The 18,969-nt window shown below is 33.7% G+C and overlaps 1 protein-coding gene across 4 annotated transcripts in view; it reads left to right on the forward strand.

The window, feature by feature from the left end:
- Window positions 1-18,969, forward strand: part of LOC115883427 (Down syndrome cell adhesion molecule-like protein Dscam2) — a 62,065-nt gene that overhangs the window by 25,490 nt on the left and 17,606 nt on the right. For 2 of the 4 annotated variants that reach the window (XM_030901786.1, XM_030901790.1), the window contains exons 9-12: window positions 3,407-3,558; window positions 8,648-8,793; window positions 8,868-8,994; window positions 10,857-11,141. In XM_030901786.1, coding sequence (XP_030757646.1) covers window positions 3,407-3,558; window positions 8,648-8,793; window positions 8,868-8,994; window positions 10,857-11,141 — 710 coding nt within the window. Of the gene's footprint in view, window positions 1-3,406; window positions 3,559-8,647; window positions 8,794-8,867; window positions 8,995-10,856; window positions 11,142-11,368; window positions 11,565-15,385; window positions 15,475-18,969 lie in introns of all 4 variants that reach the window. The other 2 variants (XM_030901787.1, XM_030901788.1) reach the window with 2 other exon arrangements.

Below are 18,969 nucleotides of genomic sequence, written 5' to 3' on the forward strand. Positions count from 1 at the left end.
ACGATAATATAGGCCAATGAAAATCCACAATAATTCTAAGTACAAGACAATAAGTGTTCATCACTAACCATCTAAAAAAATTGAAAAAAAAATGAAAAAATCTCAAAAAAGAACAAGTGAAGCATTTTTCTCACTAATTCCTTCCACTTTAATACACTAGAACACTAAATACCAATCGCCAAACCAGAAGAAAATTAAAAAAAAACACGAAAAGAATAATGGGGTAATAACGGACTCTCCGAGCGCACCGATCTCACCCCTCCTCCCCCTAGAACTAATTCGAAAGTACGTGTTTACCCGTGTCTCCCCTAACGAGGAGTTATGCCGCCCCCCTAGGGGACCCCCACAGGGTCGGACTTTTAATGAAGACAAAAGCCGGCACTGGAGCCACAAGCGCCACCCTTAACCAGTGCCGGGAAGAAATATTCGGCCTATTAAGATGAGGCGGGGGGTTAATTTGGGGGGTTGTAGTCGTTCGTTTTCATTTGGGGGGATCCCGAGCTGTGATTTTTCGACTTTGAGGGGTTTAGGAGGTTTATTTAAAGAGATGGTTGTATTTTTTGCGGTTATTGGTGGATAAAATAATGAGTTTAGTCTGAAAACCACTGATTTTTTTTATTATAGCCTGTATTTTCGTATTTTACTCATTATAACTTATAAGTAACAGTAGTTTTATTGAAATCGCCAATTTTCATGACTATATGTGTGGGAAAAGCTCGAAAAATTGGCCGTTTTTTAACTTTTTTTTACCTATTTTCGAGGCTCTCAGACTATTAGGAAACCCAGTCCTAAAATTCTGAAAATTTCAGGGTTTGTAGGAAATTTTATGTACTTTTAGAAAATATATTATTATTAGAGATTATATGCTTTAGTTTTATGAGGAAATCAATTTTTTGAAACCCTTGTTTGAGATATATTTTTGATAATGATTCCACTTGGTAGTATAGTTCAACTCCAGAAACACGCCTATGAGGTTTTTTTCGCGAAAAAAAATTGAAAATTCGAAATTTTTTGAAAAATTTTTTTTGAATTTTTTTAGTTTTTAATTAAAAAATGTAATTTCTCTATAATATGGCAACATAGGTATTAGATTAAATTTACAAGAACGAAAATCCAGAAAAGATCCAGTGGTTCTCAAAATTTTAGCAAAAAATCATTTTTTTTGAAATTTTCAACGTAAAATAACTCCGTTATTTTGGAAAAATATTTATTTATTTGAAAAACGAGAAAGAGAAAATATGTTGTAAATTTAATCTACTACCTATGTTGCCAAATTATCAAGAAATTATTTTTTTAAATAAAAACTAAAAAAAAATTCAAAAAAAATTAAAAAAAATCCGAATTTTCAAAAAAATCGCAAACCTAACCTATACTGTTTAGTACAGAAAATAAATAATATGCCTAATTGTTCTGAAAAATCTGAATTTAGCCAATTTTGCTATTTAGTTAGGAATACTGTACTAACCTTTGAATAAGAAGACTAAGGAAGGAGCATATCAAAAATCTTAGGTACACCGCGATGGGCCTCAAATATGGCCGACTTAAATTCCGGTTTATCAGTGTCGTTCTAATTTTATTTAAAAAATGTAAAACTATGATGTAGGGTAGACGTGGGGTAGACTCAATAATTTGTTGTTTTATTTTACGTTGTGAATAACCGTTGGTAGTTATTAAAATTGTTATAAAAATATATAATTCTAATAAAAATAGATAAGTTATAATAAGTATTTATTAACACAAACATCCGATACGCTACTGAAGCAGGTAAGTCAAATTAACGTAGTAAAGCTAAAATGCAAGAAAAATATATAATTTAGTTAATTTAAGTGAATTTCATAAATGATCGGTTTACTACACGTATGTATATTATATAGTCACTTACTAGCGAAAAGTTGTTCGATTATTTCACTCAATTTTTGCCGAGATCTACCGCACGCTACACAACCAACTATTTTAGAGTCTTTTTCGATAAATCGCGATAGTGTCACTGTTAATTTAAGTTCTGCCCACAATTTCCATCTAGATTTACTACCTTTATACAACTATCAGTAGTAGAATAAATAATAAATAACATAAAATAAGCTCCGTAAAGACTGACAAATCCACAAAATTTCAAATCAAATTCAAATGTGTTAAATGAATCGTCAAACAGAACTGTCAAGGATCCCCACCCTAGAGAGCTTTTATGGTGGCTTTTCCGCCTACCATGCATGAATACATGGATAGCATTATGCTCCTTCCTTAGTCTTCTTATTCAAAGGTACTAACGAGTACTCCTAACCAAGGTCATTATGCCCTGGTTTATGAAAAAAATACACACCTTGTAAATTGTGCTAACTAACGTATTTTCTGAATTGCTGAACTGAGTTTATTATAAAAGCCTTGAAACGTGGGCGACGAAAAGCACGAAGATTGAGGAAGGAGGGGGAACCTCGGGAAATGGGGGAGGAAACTTTTCCGAAAAGAAAATGAAATTGGCGATCGATTCTGACACATGTAAAACGTCGTATCGACTTGATGGGGAGTCTAATAAAGATGTACAAAGTTGACGGGTGAAAGGAAAAATACCTGTGCCGTTTTATTACAGTCTTTTTTGAACTTATTTTCGCGATATTTTATCGATATTTTGCAGAGGAAATGATGTTGGTGTGTGCTTTATATAATCTTGTTTCTTTTGGATTCAACATACAACACTTATTACAATTTTCTGTCTCACGATGTACCGTGGGTGTCCGGGAAGGGATCATAGTTTCATAGTTGTCGATTTTAGAAAGAAATCAGTACATCGTATATTATTTCGTATATTTTTCATTTTATTGATTTTATCGAAAGCACTGTTCATTAAAATGTTGTATCCTATGTTATAGTGCTTGTTTCTCTCTACAATTTCCTGTCTCACAATGTACCGTTTGTGTCCGGGAAGGGATCATAGTTTCATAGTTGTCGATTTTAGAAAGAAATCAGTGCATCGTATATTATTTCGTATATTTTTCATTTTATTGATTTTATGGAAAGCACTGTTCATTAAAATGTTGTATGCTATGTTATAGGGCTTGTTTCTCTCCACAATTTCCTGTCTCACAATGTACCGTTTGTGTCCGGCAAGAAATCATAGTTTCATAGTTGTCGATTTTAGAAAGAAATCAGTACACCGTATATTATCTCTACCTTCTAACATACCAAATCTCGTTTTTTTATCTGAAAAAATAAAAAAGTTATAAGGGTGAGCCTCTTCTGAGACTCACCCGGTATCTATAAATCATATATCGATTTTTGTCAAATATAGTCAATCAAAGCTTAAATTTTTCATTTAATAGAGCGCCAAATTAGACATACACATTTAAAAATAAATAAATCTAATTGCTCTCAAAATTCTGAATTTAGCAAATTTCTTTGTGTTTGCTAGGTTCGTTATTGGCCAGTACGTCACTGTGCATGGTGACGTCATCAGTCACGTGAACATCAGCCACGTGATGGTGGAGGATGGAGGTGAATACACGTGTACTGCCGAAAATAGAGCTGGGAAAAGCTCGCACTCTGCTAGATTAAACGTCTATGGTAAGTCAACATATTTTAAGTTTTTTTAAGGTATAGGTAGTTTATAGTTAATTATGTAATCACTAGAGAAAAAAAAATATAATAAATATCTATTAGTAATCGCTTAACAGGATGTTTTGATATGTTTCTTGCAAGAAATTTTGAGGATAATATTAAAAAAAGTGGAAAATATAGGATAAATAAAAGAAAAAAAGATGAAAATGAAATCGTGTTCGGATTTTCCGTTTTTCCTTCCCAACCTAAATCCAAGTATGATTTGGCTTACTCGTATTATGTCAAATTTACTGCACGAAGCGCGAGGAGAAAAAGACAGAGGATTTCACACAAGAGGAAAATTTGCTGGCATATGTCCAATTTACGAAAAGTATAAAAAAATCAATTTTATAGCGATTTTATTGTATTCAGTGTTGAGAGAATTAAATAATTCTAATTACGAAGATCATTGAATAATAGTATACCGGGTGTTGCATCGTCGGACGGGACATAGGAAATCCCATGTAAATTTTAATGGGGTCAATTATTGGCTTCCCGAATTATTTTAGAGAATAATTCTATTTAGGTTTATTGAAGAGCACTAAAACCCACATTCAAAAGAATAACTTTAGATATTTTTGATTAGCTCGTTTACGAGTTATCGCCGATTTCTTTTTAAATATTTCTCCTTTCTTATGGCCCTGTATTTACTTATTTGTCTTACTGAAGTTGTCATTTCAGAAATTTACCTATTTAGTGCTTTATTATTATTATTGAAAACTCATTCCTACATCGGAAATCTTAAAGATGTTTTTATAAATACAAATTAATATGAATTAAAGTAAAATAAAGCAATCAATTCCAAGGTTAATTATAGTATTATTACAATCTTCAATAACTTATTAATTTAGGTACTATTAAATTGTTAGAACTTTAGGATTTAAGAAGATGTTCAAATATTCCTCCATCGACTGCTAGACAATAACCCAGGCGATCATAAAATTCTCTTCTTACATTCGCTAGTTGGTAAACTGAAATTCTATTGCATTCGGCAGAAATAGCATTTTTTAACTCGACTAGATTTGGGTATTCTTTATCCTTGTATATCCTGTTTTTTAAATGGCCCCAGAGAAAGAAATCATTTGGCGAAATATAAGGAGACCTTGCTGGCCAATTTACTGTATGATTTAGGCCAATAACGTTTCCGTTAAAACTATTGTCTAAATATTCCCGAGCAGCCAGGGTACTATGTGCCGGGCAGCCATCCATTTGGTACCAAACTTCCTGATTTTCCCTAGCGGCATCATGTAAAGCAGGTAAAATATGATTTACGAGTAGTTCCAAATAATATTCTGCATTTAAATTTCTATAATAAATAGACTTCAGTACAATATTTGGTTGTAAAAACTTAAATACGATTAAAGAAATGAAGCATTAAAATTATTACTGTATTTTGACATAAACCTAAATATTTCAAAAACGGTAAGATTAAAGTGCGGTAAGCCTTAATCAAATTTACCTTTATTTTAATCGTAGAAACTTAAAATGTAATAATATACAGGGTGTTCCATTTAAAAAATACAGATTATTTGCTACACAAAAAGTTTTAATTTTCTTATAATAATGCTTAACGAACCGAGCAAATTTTATTTTATTCGTTTTTTGACCATGAAATTTTCCGTAATTTAGAATATCCGCCTGGCTGGTGCCCTATTCCCTTCCTTTTAATAATCGCTTTATAGCCAGGCCCATAAAACATTATTACTCGTAAAAGATCGTATTAATATCGCCATAATGCGACGTAATCTCCCCCCGCTCCCATTTTTCACCCGTTCTCCAATCGAAGTGGGAGAACTATCCCCCTCCCGGGCTATTAGAGATCGGGTAATTACCCAGTCTGCGTAATTATTTCCCTGGTGGCTAATGCGATTTTGCCCAAAACTGGAGGCAGCAGCAGCGCCACCGCCGGCGGATATTCGAAACCCGTCTGGACCGGTCCTGATTGAGTTTGGGGTCTCAACCTGGGCCATTGGACTCCCCTCTGGCCTCCCAAAAGGGCGGATTAGTTCGGAATCCCTGTTCGATACGGGGAATTAGTTATTCTGTATCGGACTTCTTAATAGTTTTAAGCAGGAGGTCGTGCGTAGATTATATTATTTCGTAATTATTCGTTCTAAAGGTTCTTTCAGAACCTCCCAATTAGTGGTTTCAGTTACACTTTATACTTTTTAGTTTATGATCATTCACAATGTTTAAAGAACACAATTAAAATTAATAGAATATCCTAGCAACAGCTTGGTTTAGTCAGTTGTATCCATAGAGAAAGCCTAATATTTAGGCTGTATTCCGTTGCAAAACCAGGCGAACCAGACCGGTAAACCATGGTAAAGAGCGGTTCCTGGAAAACATCGGTTTGATACGGAACGGTTTTGGTAAAATACTGGAAACGTCAAATGTTGACGTTTTCTAAATTTCAATACCTTTTTTAGAAAATTTATCTTTGATGCCTTTTTTAATGTACCTATTCTCTGCTTTTACGTTTGCTTCTTCTTTTCAATGGAGTTTAATATTGAAAAGTACTTTATTAATAAACTGTTAAACTAGCTGGACAGCTCAAGTGAAGATTTGCAGGTCCAATATTAAAACAGATCAATAATAAATAAACAAATCTAATCAATATTTATATTTTTATAGCTTACAAAACATTCACGATGCCCATTCTTCTTGGTGAGACAATTCCGTTTGCGGAGGAAGTTAAGTATCTAGGATTAAACCTGGACAAAAAACTTAGCTGGACCTCTCATCTGGAAAAACATCAAAAAAGGCTTGCTATGCTCTATGGGCAAGCCGCCGAATTTGTGGTAGAAACTGGGGATTAAACCCCAAAAATATGTACTGGCTATACGTGACGGCCATCAGAATTATTATCACGTATGGTGCAGTTGCCTGGTGGCAGAAAGCCAACCAAACAACGGCAAAGAATAAATTGTCGAAACTACAACGACAAGCATGCTTAGCGGTGACTGGTGCCTTCCATTCCACGCCGTCAAAAGCTATGGAAACCCTACTCGACCTACCTCCTCTTCAAATTCTTTTGGAAAGAGAAGCGAGATGGGCTACATATAGGTTTCTAAATATAGCCCGAGGAAGCCAAGGAACAGTTATGTTCATACAAAACCGACTAGTAGAAGAACTACAGTCGGATGAGATTCTGGGAATGATCTCGGATCTTACACCACCAGTCCAACTCTTGACGCGCACCTACAAGTCCTGTTTCCGAATAAGGGACGAGTGGGATAAGCCGGGAAACGGTTTACTACATGCGGAAATGTTGGTACACGGACGGATCCAAAACGAAAAAGGATCTGGAGCAGGAATTTACTGCAGCAGTCCAGACTGAGATCTACTACAGTCTTGAAAACACACCACGATCTTCCAAGCTGAGCTATATGCTATTGAAACCTGTGTGCAACTGCTGGTAGAACAGCAATACACCGGGAAAAACAATATGCATATTTTCGGATAGTCAAGCCGCGCTGAAAGCACTTGAGGCAACGAAAGCACATCTATGACGATTCTTCATTGTAAGAAACTACTCAATATACTGGGAGATAGGAACAAAGTGTCGCTAATATGGATACCGGGACATGTCGGCCTAGAGGGAAATGAACGTGCTGATTCCCTCGCAAAAATTGGTGCAGGCTCGCCATTCGTGGGCCCAGAACCGACACTTAGCGTTCCTAAAAATCTCGCAAGAGACAGGCTCTGTGAATGGGTTAGGAGTGCGACGTTCCGGGACTGGAATGGCAGTCCCGGAATGGAACATGTCAAGAAAATCCTAGCAGGGCCATCCAAACATAGAACAGGAGAACTCCTAAAGGCCGGTAGGAATGGAACGCGTGTGCTCACTGCAGTGTACACGGGCCACTGCCGGCTGAGGTCTCACCTACAGAGGACGGGACTGGTGGAAGACGCCGAATGCCGACTCTGTATGGAAGATGACGAAACAATGAAGCACGTTATGTGTACCTGTTCCCCGCTGGGAGCAGGACCAGGTTTGGGATGTTGGCAAACCCATGCTAGACCTATCAGACCTAGGAGACATATCGCCCTCAGACATAACGGCCTATATTAGGAGGCTGGGTCTTGAGGGTGAACTTTGACGCTCTTTGTAAATTAGAGCGTGTAGAAACTGAGCCACAATAGGCCCTGCGGCTCAGTGGAGTGTCCCCTATGGGACCCACTCTTAGTCAATACAACAATACAAACATTCACGATTACTTGTTGTCTTGTTTTTCATGTTTTTTTAAATGTTCCTGATTTAAGAAACAATAGCTGCATGATAAGTTTAAATGGTCCTAAAAAGTCATTCTATTTAGTTAATGAAATTTATTTACCTTTACTGCCTGCCTCCATTGCTTTTGGATGTAAATACAAAATATTATAACAAATTTAAAAATTAATTCGAGGTTAGAATATAACAAATATATTTGTTATATTAGCATTTTTGTCGTTCTAAGCAAGACATATACGAAACAAGAACATATTATACAACCCTTTGCTTATTTCGCTTTAAGGTCAACGTTTCCCTGAGCTGCTAGCCCACTTTATCCTTGTCTGTAGCAGAATATTCTGACGCTAGGAAATTCATCTCGGCGCTTTCGACACGCTTGCTTGCAAGCGAAATGCACAAACGCAACCTCCTGCTTTTTTTTGCTCGTTTTTTATTTCGCAACCCCTATTTTTCTCCGAAACGCTGCCGGCTCGAAAGGAGCTCGCTGCATTTATTTCATACTCAGAGAAATAAGTAAATTTAGAGACGTATTAGCAAACCATATCGGCAAGCGACAATCTTGGGTCGGTACTTACGCGTCTAGGAGTGAGTCGTTGTGGCGATCTTGTAAGTCGTTGTGAGAAAAATGCGAAGTCTCTTCAAAAAAATCTTTGAAGAGACTTCCCATAACCTTCCTAACGCAGATGGACCACCCAGTATAATAATTAACTATAATATTGTGTAAAAAAAAATATTTCAAAATTTCTCTAGGAATACTTGTATCTCTAAAATTTTCTGCTTTTTCACAATTTTCTTGCTTACGATTTACGTTTATTTTTTCAGGCATGCCCTACATTCGCCTGATTCCAAAAGTAACAGCTGTAGCTGGGGAGCAGCTGAAGCTGAAGTGTCCTGTAGCTGGGTATCCTATCGAGGAAATTCACTGGGAAAGAAGTGGGAGTGAACTACCCAACGGGCTAAGACAGAAGGTTAGATTTTTTTCGTAGCTACAAATAGAGACAAAATAAAGTTTTTTTGATATATTTTTTGTGTTTTTTTCTAGGTGTTGCCTGATGGTACACTAATAATCGAGCCTGTCCAGAAAAAGGAGGATTCTGGTGTGTACACTTGTTGGGCGAGGAATAAACAAGGACATAGTGCGAGAAGAAGTGGAGAAGTGAATGTGATAGGTGAGTTTTGACTTTGATTTCGTACTGTATAAAAACATACAGAAAACAATATTTTTTTTAAATTTCCAGAATTTTTACAATTTGTATTTTTTTTAATAGAAAAACTATATTAATAATTATCAAATATTTTACTGATACTCAATAGAATTTACGTAAAAATAATTTAGATAGATACTTAATACAAAATTTGGTCTTTAGTAATTAAATATTTCCTATTATAACTATTTTAAAATCAGATAAAATATTTTAAAATTTAGTGGGAGATTTTTTGAACAATTATTTTACTTTTAAAGCATAATATATTACAAGTAAAATTCATTATAATATACGTCTTATACATTTGTATACCAGTTTTATTTTGTGTAAGAGCTACATAACTGATTCTAATCACGTTTCTATAGAGTGTTTACGCAATTTTTGGTGCTCCTAAGTAATAAGGAATAGAAAAATTAGACTTACTTAGACTTTCCTATTACCAGAGAGAAATTCTAGGTTATTCCTGAAAAACTACCTTTTTATTCTGTCTTATAATTGTATCACGTTTTAATTATTTTAATAAACTTTAAAAACACATAAATTTTTTACGCTCAGTACAAAATGGATTAAATTTTAGAATATTATTTTAAAAATTATAAGGTTTTTAAGCGAATTTCTAAAGATATTTTTTTATAACATTAAAAATTATTAGTGTACAAAAAGCGTATCAAATACAAATAAATTATGTAAAATAATTTTTAAATTAAAAATTCTTAATATTTTCGAGTTTTTTAGTAATCTATTTGAAAAAAACGATTCTCTTTTAACATACATTTACTATCTTCAGGTTTATACTTGTATAAACTTTTTGTTTTAATTAATATGAATTCGCATTGAGTTTACATTGATTTTATATACAGGTTGTCCCAGAAATAAGAGCAATTTTTTTAAGGTGTGGTAGATCTCGATAAAAGAAACATATTTTCTCTGTATCGTTTTTCAAATAAGTCCAAAATAACGGAGTTATTCTACTTTGAAGATTTCCAAAAATAAATTATTTTTTGCTAAAATTTTGAGAACCACTGGATCTTCTTTCTTGTAAATTTAATCTAATACCTATGTTGCCATATTATCAAGAAATTATGTTTTTTAACTAAAAAAGATTCCACAAAATTTTTCAAAAAATCTCGAATTTTCAAAATTTTTTTTTCTCGAAAAAACCTCACAGACTTGTTTCTCGGGCTGAACTATACTACCAATTAAAATACTTGCCTTTATTTCTGGGACACCCTGTATAATCTGTCCATATATAGAAGAGACAAAAGTTGTTTTCTGTCATTTTATTTCAAAAATAGATGTATTTTTTTGAGTTCATTTTTTGGGTGTCATGCCAAAATCATTTATTTTTCTCATTGAACAGATTCTATATGTTTAGTATTTCAATCTTTGTGAGCCCAGTTTGAACAATACGATGTATCGTGTTCAAAAATTATATTATCCTGTTGATATTCAAACAAAGATTATATTATTTTGGAAAAAAAATGTTTATTTTTTATAAACTATACGTTTTTGCTTAAAGGAATTAATAGCCTGGGAGGTACCCTACATAATATGAATGGAATTAGTATACGATTTAAAAAATATGTATTTTTTATGGATTTTTAAAAGTTGCTATAATTTTTCAAATAGTTTAATCAACAAATGTAAACAGTTTTAAAAAATTTCGTCCTCGTATTTAAACAACACAGAAAGACACAAAAATATCTCAATAATTCCAATCATATTTCAGCTAGCTTTAAGTATAACCTATAACAAGGTTTCACTTTCTAAAAAGTCGTACCATATTATTCCCTTACCCCCATTTTAACCCAAGTTTGCCATTACAGTACCGCCAAAAATTAGTCCGTTTTACGCTGCAACCGCCATGCACGTCGGTGATCGCGCTTCACTCACTTGCTCGGTCACCAAGGGTGATCAACCTTTGACCATCACCTGGACCAAAGACTCACGCGTCATCACCCACGGCAGCTCTGTCTCCGTCACCCAAGTCGACCCGTTCACCAGCATTTTGGTGATCGAGAGTCTCTCACCCGAGCACAACGGCAACTATTCTTGCGTAGTGAGAAACGCTGCAGCTGAGGTGTCACACACTCAACAACTAGCTGTCAATGGTAAATGCTGATGAATGCCGTTGCTGAGATGAGAAACATATTAATAATACATGAGCGTCTTGGAGTGTTGTTTCGATATTTTTAGATCTATATATTTTTTTGTTATTTTCCTCCCTTTTTTTCTATTTATTCCTCTCTTAGTCTTACAACCCTGCGGTCAGGTTTATACAAACGAAACGTGATCAAAGGGTTGGTTTCTCTATTTCTTTTTCTGTGATGTGTCTCAGTGCCGCCTATCATTGAGCCGTTCAGCTTCCAAGACGGATTGAGCGAGGGTATGCGCACACGCACCGTTTGCGGCGTGAGCGCAGGCGACCCGCCGCTGGCCGTGACGTGGCTCAAAGATGGCAGACCGCTGACGCCGGACCTGGGGGTGAACGTGACAGCGTTGGACGCCTACTCGAGTTTGCTGAGTGTGGCCAGGTAATTTGTGTAGATCTCTCATCGAAAACTTCTATTTTTTCGTTAGGAAAAATTAAAACAAACTAGGTAATGAAACTTTTTTCGAAAAAAACTTTATTACGTCATTAAATAATAGTTATTTTTTATACAAGTCAGAGTGAATTAATTTCGGGAGATGATAATGCAAGAAATTATTATTTCAAGTAGTAGAAAAAATATTGTGCTGGGTTGGCGTTGGTTTCTATGTAATTTGACAAATAAATAAAGTTGTCTCTTTAGTTGTCAGTTTTGAGTCAATATTTTTTAATTCTCTTTCGTGTCGATTGCTGATTGAATTGGAGCCAGAAATGGCTCAAAACGAAATAAGTAAATTATCGACAGATATTCAGGCTGAGGTGACAAACGCCATTTAAATCTCGAATCACTTATGAAAAGGAATACAAAAATTTTCAAAAATGGAAGCAATTAAAAAACGTGCGAGAATAAATAAAGTTTTTAACCTATCCTCGCTGTTAAAGTATCATTTAATCTACCGTTGCGGTTAAAGTACTAGTTTATCTACTATTTTTGATAGATATAAGGCAATTTTAACAGTTGCTATGGAAAAAAAGACTAAAAACTAATACATTAAGATGAAAATCACGTCAAAAAAATATCACCCACCTTTTGCACTTTTTCGAGTTTACTTCATGTTTGGTTTCGAGTTTACTTCATTTTTGGTTATATTATTGCATTTTTGGATTCCTTTCAGATTACTTTACATAAGCCTAACATATGAATAAATAGAAAGAAAGAAATTGCTTTATTATCATAAAAAATTTTACAATTTTGTTGACAAAGCTTAAAAAAAAGAATATAAAAAACATACAAAACTTCACTTAACAATAGAAAAACATATAAAACTAACAGCAAACATACAAAACTAAAACAATACTTTATACAATTATAGAAATTGTACATTGTCAAAAATTTATTTAATTAAATATAAATAAAATATAAACATACATGTAAATAAACAACTGTATATAATGTCAATACTAAATTTAAATGGATAGAAAACAAAATCATTTCTAAATTTAGTGAATGTGTGTTAAATTTAGAACCCTAGATATTAATAAAAAAATCGTTAACCGCGTAAAAGGCTTTCTCCAGTAAGTATGATCTCAAGGCTCTGCGAAATGCAGGAAAGGATGAAATGGAATTAATTTCAGATGGCAGATGATAGTGCATTTTTTTTTGCATTGTACAATTGGGAACTCTTTACTAACTCAGAGTGAGGGGTTGGCAGATACATGTTATGCTCTGCGTTCCTAATTGGATAGCCATGAACTGGCTCTAGAGAAATACTCGATACGTGCTTGCGAACTAGGCAGACGGATTCGAGTATGAATAGGGAAGGAAGAGTTAATATTTTATATCTTCTAAACAAGTCCCGGCAGTGAGCACAACTGGTTAGCCTCAGTGAATATCGCACAGCTCTCTTTTGTAATTTGAAGATACGCTCAAATTGAGTCGCACAACACGCACCCCAGAATGGAAGTGCGTATCGGAGATGCGACTCATAAAGGGCATAATAGACTGTCCTAGATGTTGACAAATTAAGCACATTAGCAACTGATCTAAGTGCGAAACAGGCAGAACTTAATTTTTTAGCTAAAGCATCGATGTGCAAATCCCATTTTAAATAGTTGTCCACAACAAGGCCTAAAAATTTCACAGAATCAACGACGTCAATGGTGGTATTATCAAGTTGAAAAGGTAGCAACGTACTTTTATATGATAAGACTTTAGTTTTAGAGACGTTGAGACACAGATAATTAGAATCGCACCATGTTTTTATGTTGATTAAGTCACTGGAAATGGTTCTATGAAGTGCCGTGGTGTCCGGGCTGCTCCATGTGAAACAAGTATCATCCGCGAAGAGACAGATTTTACCACTGATGTCCAGACTAGCAATATCGTTGATAAACAACAGAAACAAAATAGGACCTAGCACTGAGCCCTGAGGTACTCCGCATTCTATTGGCTTGCAAGAAGACACAGTCTTATCAACCCTCACACGCTGGTTTCTGTTGTTAAGGTAGGACTTAAACCATTCAAGAGGCGTTCCCCTGATACCATAGTACTGCAATTTGTTAGTTAGGATGTTATGATTAACACAATCGAAAGCTTTCGAGAAATCACAGAAAATTGTTGCTGTAACGAGACGGTTGTTCAGACTGGGTATACATTATTAAACAGCGAAAACATAGCGTCATTTGTACATTTGTTACTCAAGAACCCAAACTGAAAGGGGTGAGTATTTTGTATTTTAGAAGAAATGATACAAGCCTCTTTTTAACCAGTCTCTCCATGATCTTCGATAACGTGGGAAGGAGTGCAATTGGACGATAGTTGGAAGCTTGCTCTTTATCACCTCCTTTATGCAAAGGAATAATTATCGCCGACTTAAGGCAATTTGGAAAAGCACCATCTTCAAATGACATATTAATTAAGGCTGAAAGATGGTTTAATGTACATTCCGGCATACTAGAGAACATTTTAAGAGTAAGTCCGTCAGTCCCTGCTGAAGATTTATTTTTAATATCATTTAATGTATTGCGAAGCTCTCGAAATATATTTCGATAGTTTCAGAGATATTAAAAAATAAATCAAAAATATATATTTTTCAGCCCTTCTTAAAAAAAATATTAAGAATACAAGAACTGTTCTGAAATCAAAACTATATTAGATATTTACTTTAGATGGTCTGTACTTTGCTGTAAATATGAAAATCGTAAATCATACAGGATGTTCAAAATTCTACGCCAAACTTTTTAAAATATCAAGTAATTTTTCTTCGTTTTTTTAAATGGAACACCCTGTATATTATTTTTTCAATAGACGGAGAATTAAAAAATGAACATTTTTTGTATTTAGAGTATTTCAAAATTTTTAACGGTTTCGCAGATATTTGCGGTTTGATATTTCATATGGCATTTTCCACAGTAAATTTTTATCAAAGCCACCCAATGATTTTTCTCTCGTATTTTACCATTGAAAGCACCATATGGAATAATACTGCGTGTATCTGCGAAACCGTTAAAATTTTTGAAATACACTAAATACAAAAAACTTTCATTTTTTAACTCTCCATCTAATAAAAAAATAATATACAGGGTGTTCCATTTAAAAAAAACAAAGAAAAAAACATGAACATCCTGTATGATTTACAATTACCATATTTATAGCAAAGTAAGAACAGACCATCTAAAGTAAATACTTAATATAGTTTTGATTTCAGAACAGTTCTTGTATTTTTAATAATTTTTTTTAAGAAGGGCTGAAAAATATATATTTTTGATTTGTTTTTTAATATCTTTGAAACTATCAAAATATATTTATTCATATCTTAGGGTTATGTAAAATGATCTGAAAGGAATCCAAAAATTCAATAATATACAGGGTGTTCCATTTAAAAAAAATCATCCAGGTCCACTCACACTTTTTTGAGCCACCCTATAGAAGTTAAAATATTTTCCTGAAATACATGAAGTTTTTTATTCTCGGAGCTACAGATGCCCGACGCACTATTGCCGGACCCCGTATATTTTCTTTACCGTTTGTCAATTAAGTCCAAAATAACCGAGTAATTTTACTGTGAAAATATAAAAAATATATTTTTACTTAAATTTTGAGAACATAATCATCTAATAGCCAGATTCCCAAAATATTATGTTTTTAACTATGTAAAAAAACTTTGACTCTCTAAAAATATTGGGAACATTTTATTATAGTTTGTAATGCTTTTCGTTGAACAATAATATACACGAGATCTACACAAATTACCTGCCGTTTTCTAGCCTAGACTCACGACACTCAGGAGATTTTACCTGCGTAGCTAGCAATCCAGCTGCCGAGGTCCGCTACACCGCCAAGCTACAAGTCAAAGGTACAGTTGAGATCGACCCCACCACGTCTGTGAATCAAATCCCACCCTTATTGAATTAATGAATCACCAGCCCCGTGAATTGAACCTTTCTCACTCTTAGGGGGGTTCACGCTTAGATACATTCATTTTGAATTAGGTTTTTGTGAGGGAAGCTTCATTCAGAACTACAAAATTAGTGGCAGTAATTTTCAATGGTTAGAAACAAAATTTCATTGTTTTCTAAGCTAGTTATTAGGATATCTCTATGGATACAACTGACTACCGCAAGCTGTTGCTAGGACATTAATTTTAATTATACAGGGTGGTCGAAATTGGTCTGTTTTAACAGAGAAAACTTATTTCCTGACTAGATAGAGCAAAACCGACATAGATGTCATGGGCTCGATTTCTGAGAAGTACATCACAGGACCTAGCAGGCCAAGATATGGGATCCCTTGTTCCAATCCAATTCTCTCTAAATTCTCCATTTAATAGTGCAGTTGTAACCCTGGCTTTTAAATTGTAAATGGTAATACTAATATAGAATGTTGATTTTACCTTTTCAAAAGCCTTTAATTATGCAGATAAATAATGATATAGTGATAAAAAATAATTAGGCAACTATAGGTCAACACAAAATCAAGGTCCGCTTCGATACAAAGATAGAAAACGTAATTTTTCTCTCATTTTTATAAATAAATACACATAACTTTATATCGTTGGCAAGGGTTAAACGCCGGCATTTTTTTAGGTTCATTGCCAACTATGATTTCCATTTAAAAAATTATATTTCTTATTATTTCTGACTAAACAAGCAAGTATAGAAAAAAACTGACTACGCCACTGGATTGTGCTTAAAAAGTACCTTAAGAACGTTTTTACAGAATTTTATTATTGCGGGAAATACAAAAGTTATGGGCAATTTTCCAAATGGTAAAAAATTCAAAAAGACTCCGTATCTCGGTTGGGAGTGAAAATATGAACAGGCGGTTTTTTAAACGTTTTTCAGAAATCGAGCCCATGACATCTATGTCGAGTTTGCTCTATCTAGTCAGGAAATAGGATTTCTTTATTAAAACAGACCAATTTCGACCACCCTGTATATTTATCATATTGTGGATGATCGTAAACTCATAAGTATAAAGTATCATTGAAACCTCTAATTTGTTCCTCAAATTAAGAGATTTTTAATAAAGTTTTACTGTTGATTTTTTAATGTTTAATACATATCTAAGTTTGGACCCTTAATGGCTATTTTCGTAGTTGTAATATTAATCCTAACGTTAAAAATATCTGTTAAAAAGACACATTTTTAAATTTTGTCTGTGATTTTTTATTTAATTTTTGAAAAGAGTTGCCAATAAAACATTTTAATAAAACAACAGTAAGTATTTCATTATAACTTTGTAAAAATGTCTTTGTTAAGTTTAATATTATGAATAAACCATAGAAGACACCTAACAATCAAGTGCTATATCTATATATAATCAATATTATGGAAAATAAATTTCATGCAGTTTTTAGGTATATATTATACTAGATAGTCGTGCCTCGGTGGTACTATCTCGCGATGCGGGACTTAATATCTTACCGCTACTTTACGACAAGTCGTGTTTATATACTCTGCGCTGTGCTCGACATATTGTGGAAATACCCAAGCTCACCTGATGATGGGGTAGGGCTCCGAAACCGGTAGTGAGAGCAGGTTGATCCACATTATGTCGAACACAGCGTGGAATTAATTTCTATATTAGCAGTTCAAGGCAAGAAACTCTTATATAATTTTATTATATATAATCAATATAAGTTGTGTATTTCATCAAAATATTTGAGGTTACCTTGTAAGTAATTATACAGGGTGTCCCAGAAATAAGTGCAAGTATTTTAAGTGGTGGTAGATCTCGATAAAAGAAACATATTTTCTCTTTATCGTTTTTCAAATAAGTACAAAATAACGGAGTTATTTTACTTTGAAAATTTAAAAAAAATGATTTTTGCTAAAATTTTGAGAACCACTGGATCTTTTCTGGATTTTCTTTCTTGTAAATTTAATCTAATACTTATGTTGCCATATTATCAAGAAATTATGTTTTTTTAACTAAAAACTAAAAACATTTCCAAAAAATTTCGAATTATTAATTTTTTTTGCGAAAAAACCTCATAGGCGTGTTTCTGGGGTTGTACTATACTACCAGTTAAATTATTTGCACTTATTTCTGGGACACCCTGTATATAGAGAAACTATGGTTACACTTGTTGAATTTGACGCCAAATATTTATACTTTTGTGAAATTTGAAAAAAAAAAATTATGTCGATACATTTATTAAATTGCAATTAATTTTTTACAAAGATATATTTAAAATACTCAATAAAAGTGTAAGTTTGGGATTAATACAATAACTTACGAAAGAAATAGCCTCGATTCTTTCCTTCCACCACCACCACCACTTTGGCCTGATTTAGCCCCACACCACGTAAAAAATGGGTCACGTGACCGATCGACCTTGATCTCGTCACGCGGTCCTATCGGTCGCTCGGTCACGCGGCCCGCCTTGTCACGCCACTCACGCCATCTCACGCCCCGCCCACTAGCACCACGCTTTGGCACAGCTGACGTCATCGGGGCCCGAATCGAGCCGACCGGACTCGAGTAAGGCCGAAGGTACCGTTTTTTGCACCGTTTTTGTTTGGTTATGTTTTTTGAGAATTTTTATTCGGGTTATAGATATATTGAAATCACGATATACATGCAATTACAGGATGTATAAAGTCTTGTTTTTTTTGTATAGTTTTAAATTATTGGGAGAAATAAAAAGATAAAATATGAAAAAATAGGTATACAGGGTGTAAAAAATAGTTTGCAAATTTTAGTGAGTGATACTACATTTAAAAAATAAAAGAAAAAGTTTCTATGGACATATTTATGACCTATGGTGTTTTCTAAGCAAGTAACTACTCTATCGTAGCATCAGAGTAACAAATTTCACGAAAAAATTGTTTACCAGTGTTCTAAAAAATAAACAAAATCTTCGTAGGGACTTTTTATTTTATTTTTATCCGTAGAATCACCCACTAATGTTTGATACATTATTTTTTTTCACACCCTGTATGCGCAGATCCTGCTACATAAAGAATGTTTGGATTTGTATTTAGCATCAGAATAATTATTGTATATCGTGATGGAAATATGTAAAATTGTACGTTTTCACTGAAGTGTTCACTGTTTTCACTGAAGTTTCACTACGTTTTCATCAAGCAAAATATTCTTTCCTTAGGGTATTATTTTTTGTGAAATTCTGTTTACTAAAATAATAGTGATCAGTATCAAAAAGGGTCACAATGTGTTTAATAATAATAATACATGGTCATAAAAAGTTGTTTTAAAACATTTTTTAAGATTAAGAAGATTTTATTGTAAAAAATAAATTATAGAATTTTCATAAATATTAATACAAGCAGCAGAAATTTAAAGTTTATAACACTTTGGTGGATACAAAGCTTAAGATTTACCAATT

This window comes from Sitophilus oryzae, unplaced genomic scaffold (genome assembly GCF_002938485.1).
Source record: "Sitophilus oryzae breed Bouriz unplaced genomic scaffold, Soryzae_2.0 scaffold_1900_pilon_pilon, whole genome shotgun sequence".
Taxonomy (NCBI): Eukaryota; Metazoa; Arthropoda; class Insecta; order Coleoptera; family Curculionidae; genus Sitophilus; species Sitophilus oryzae.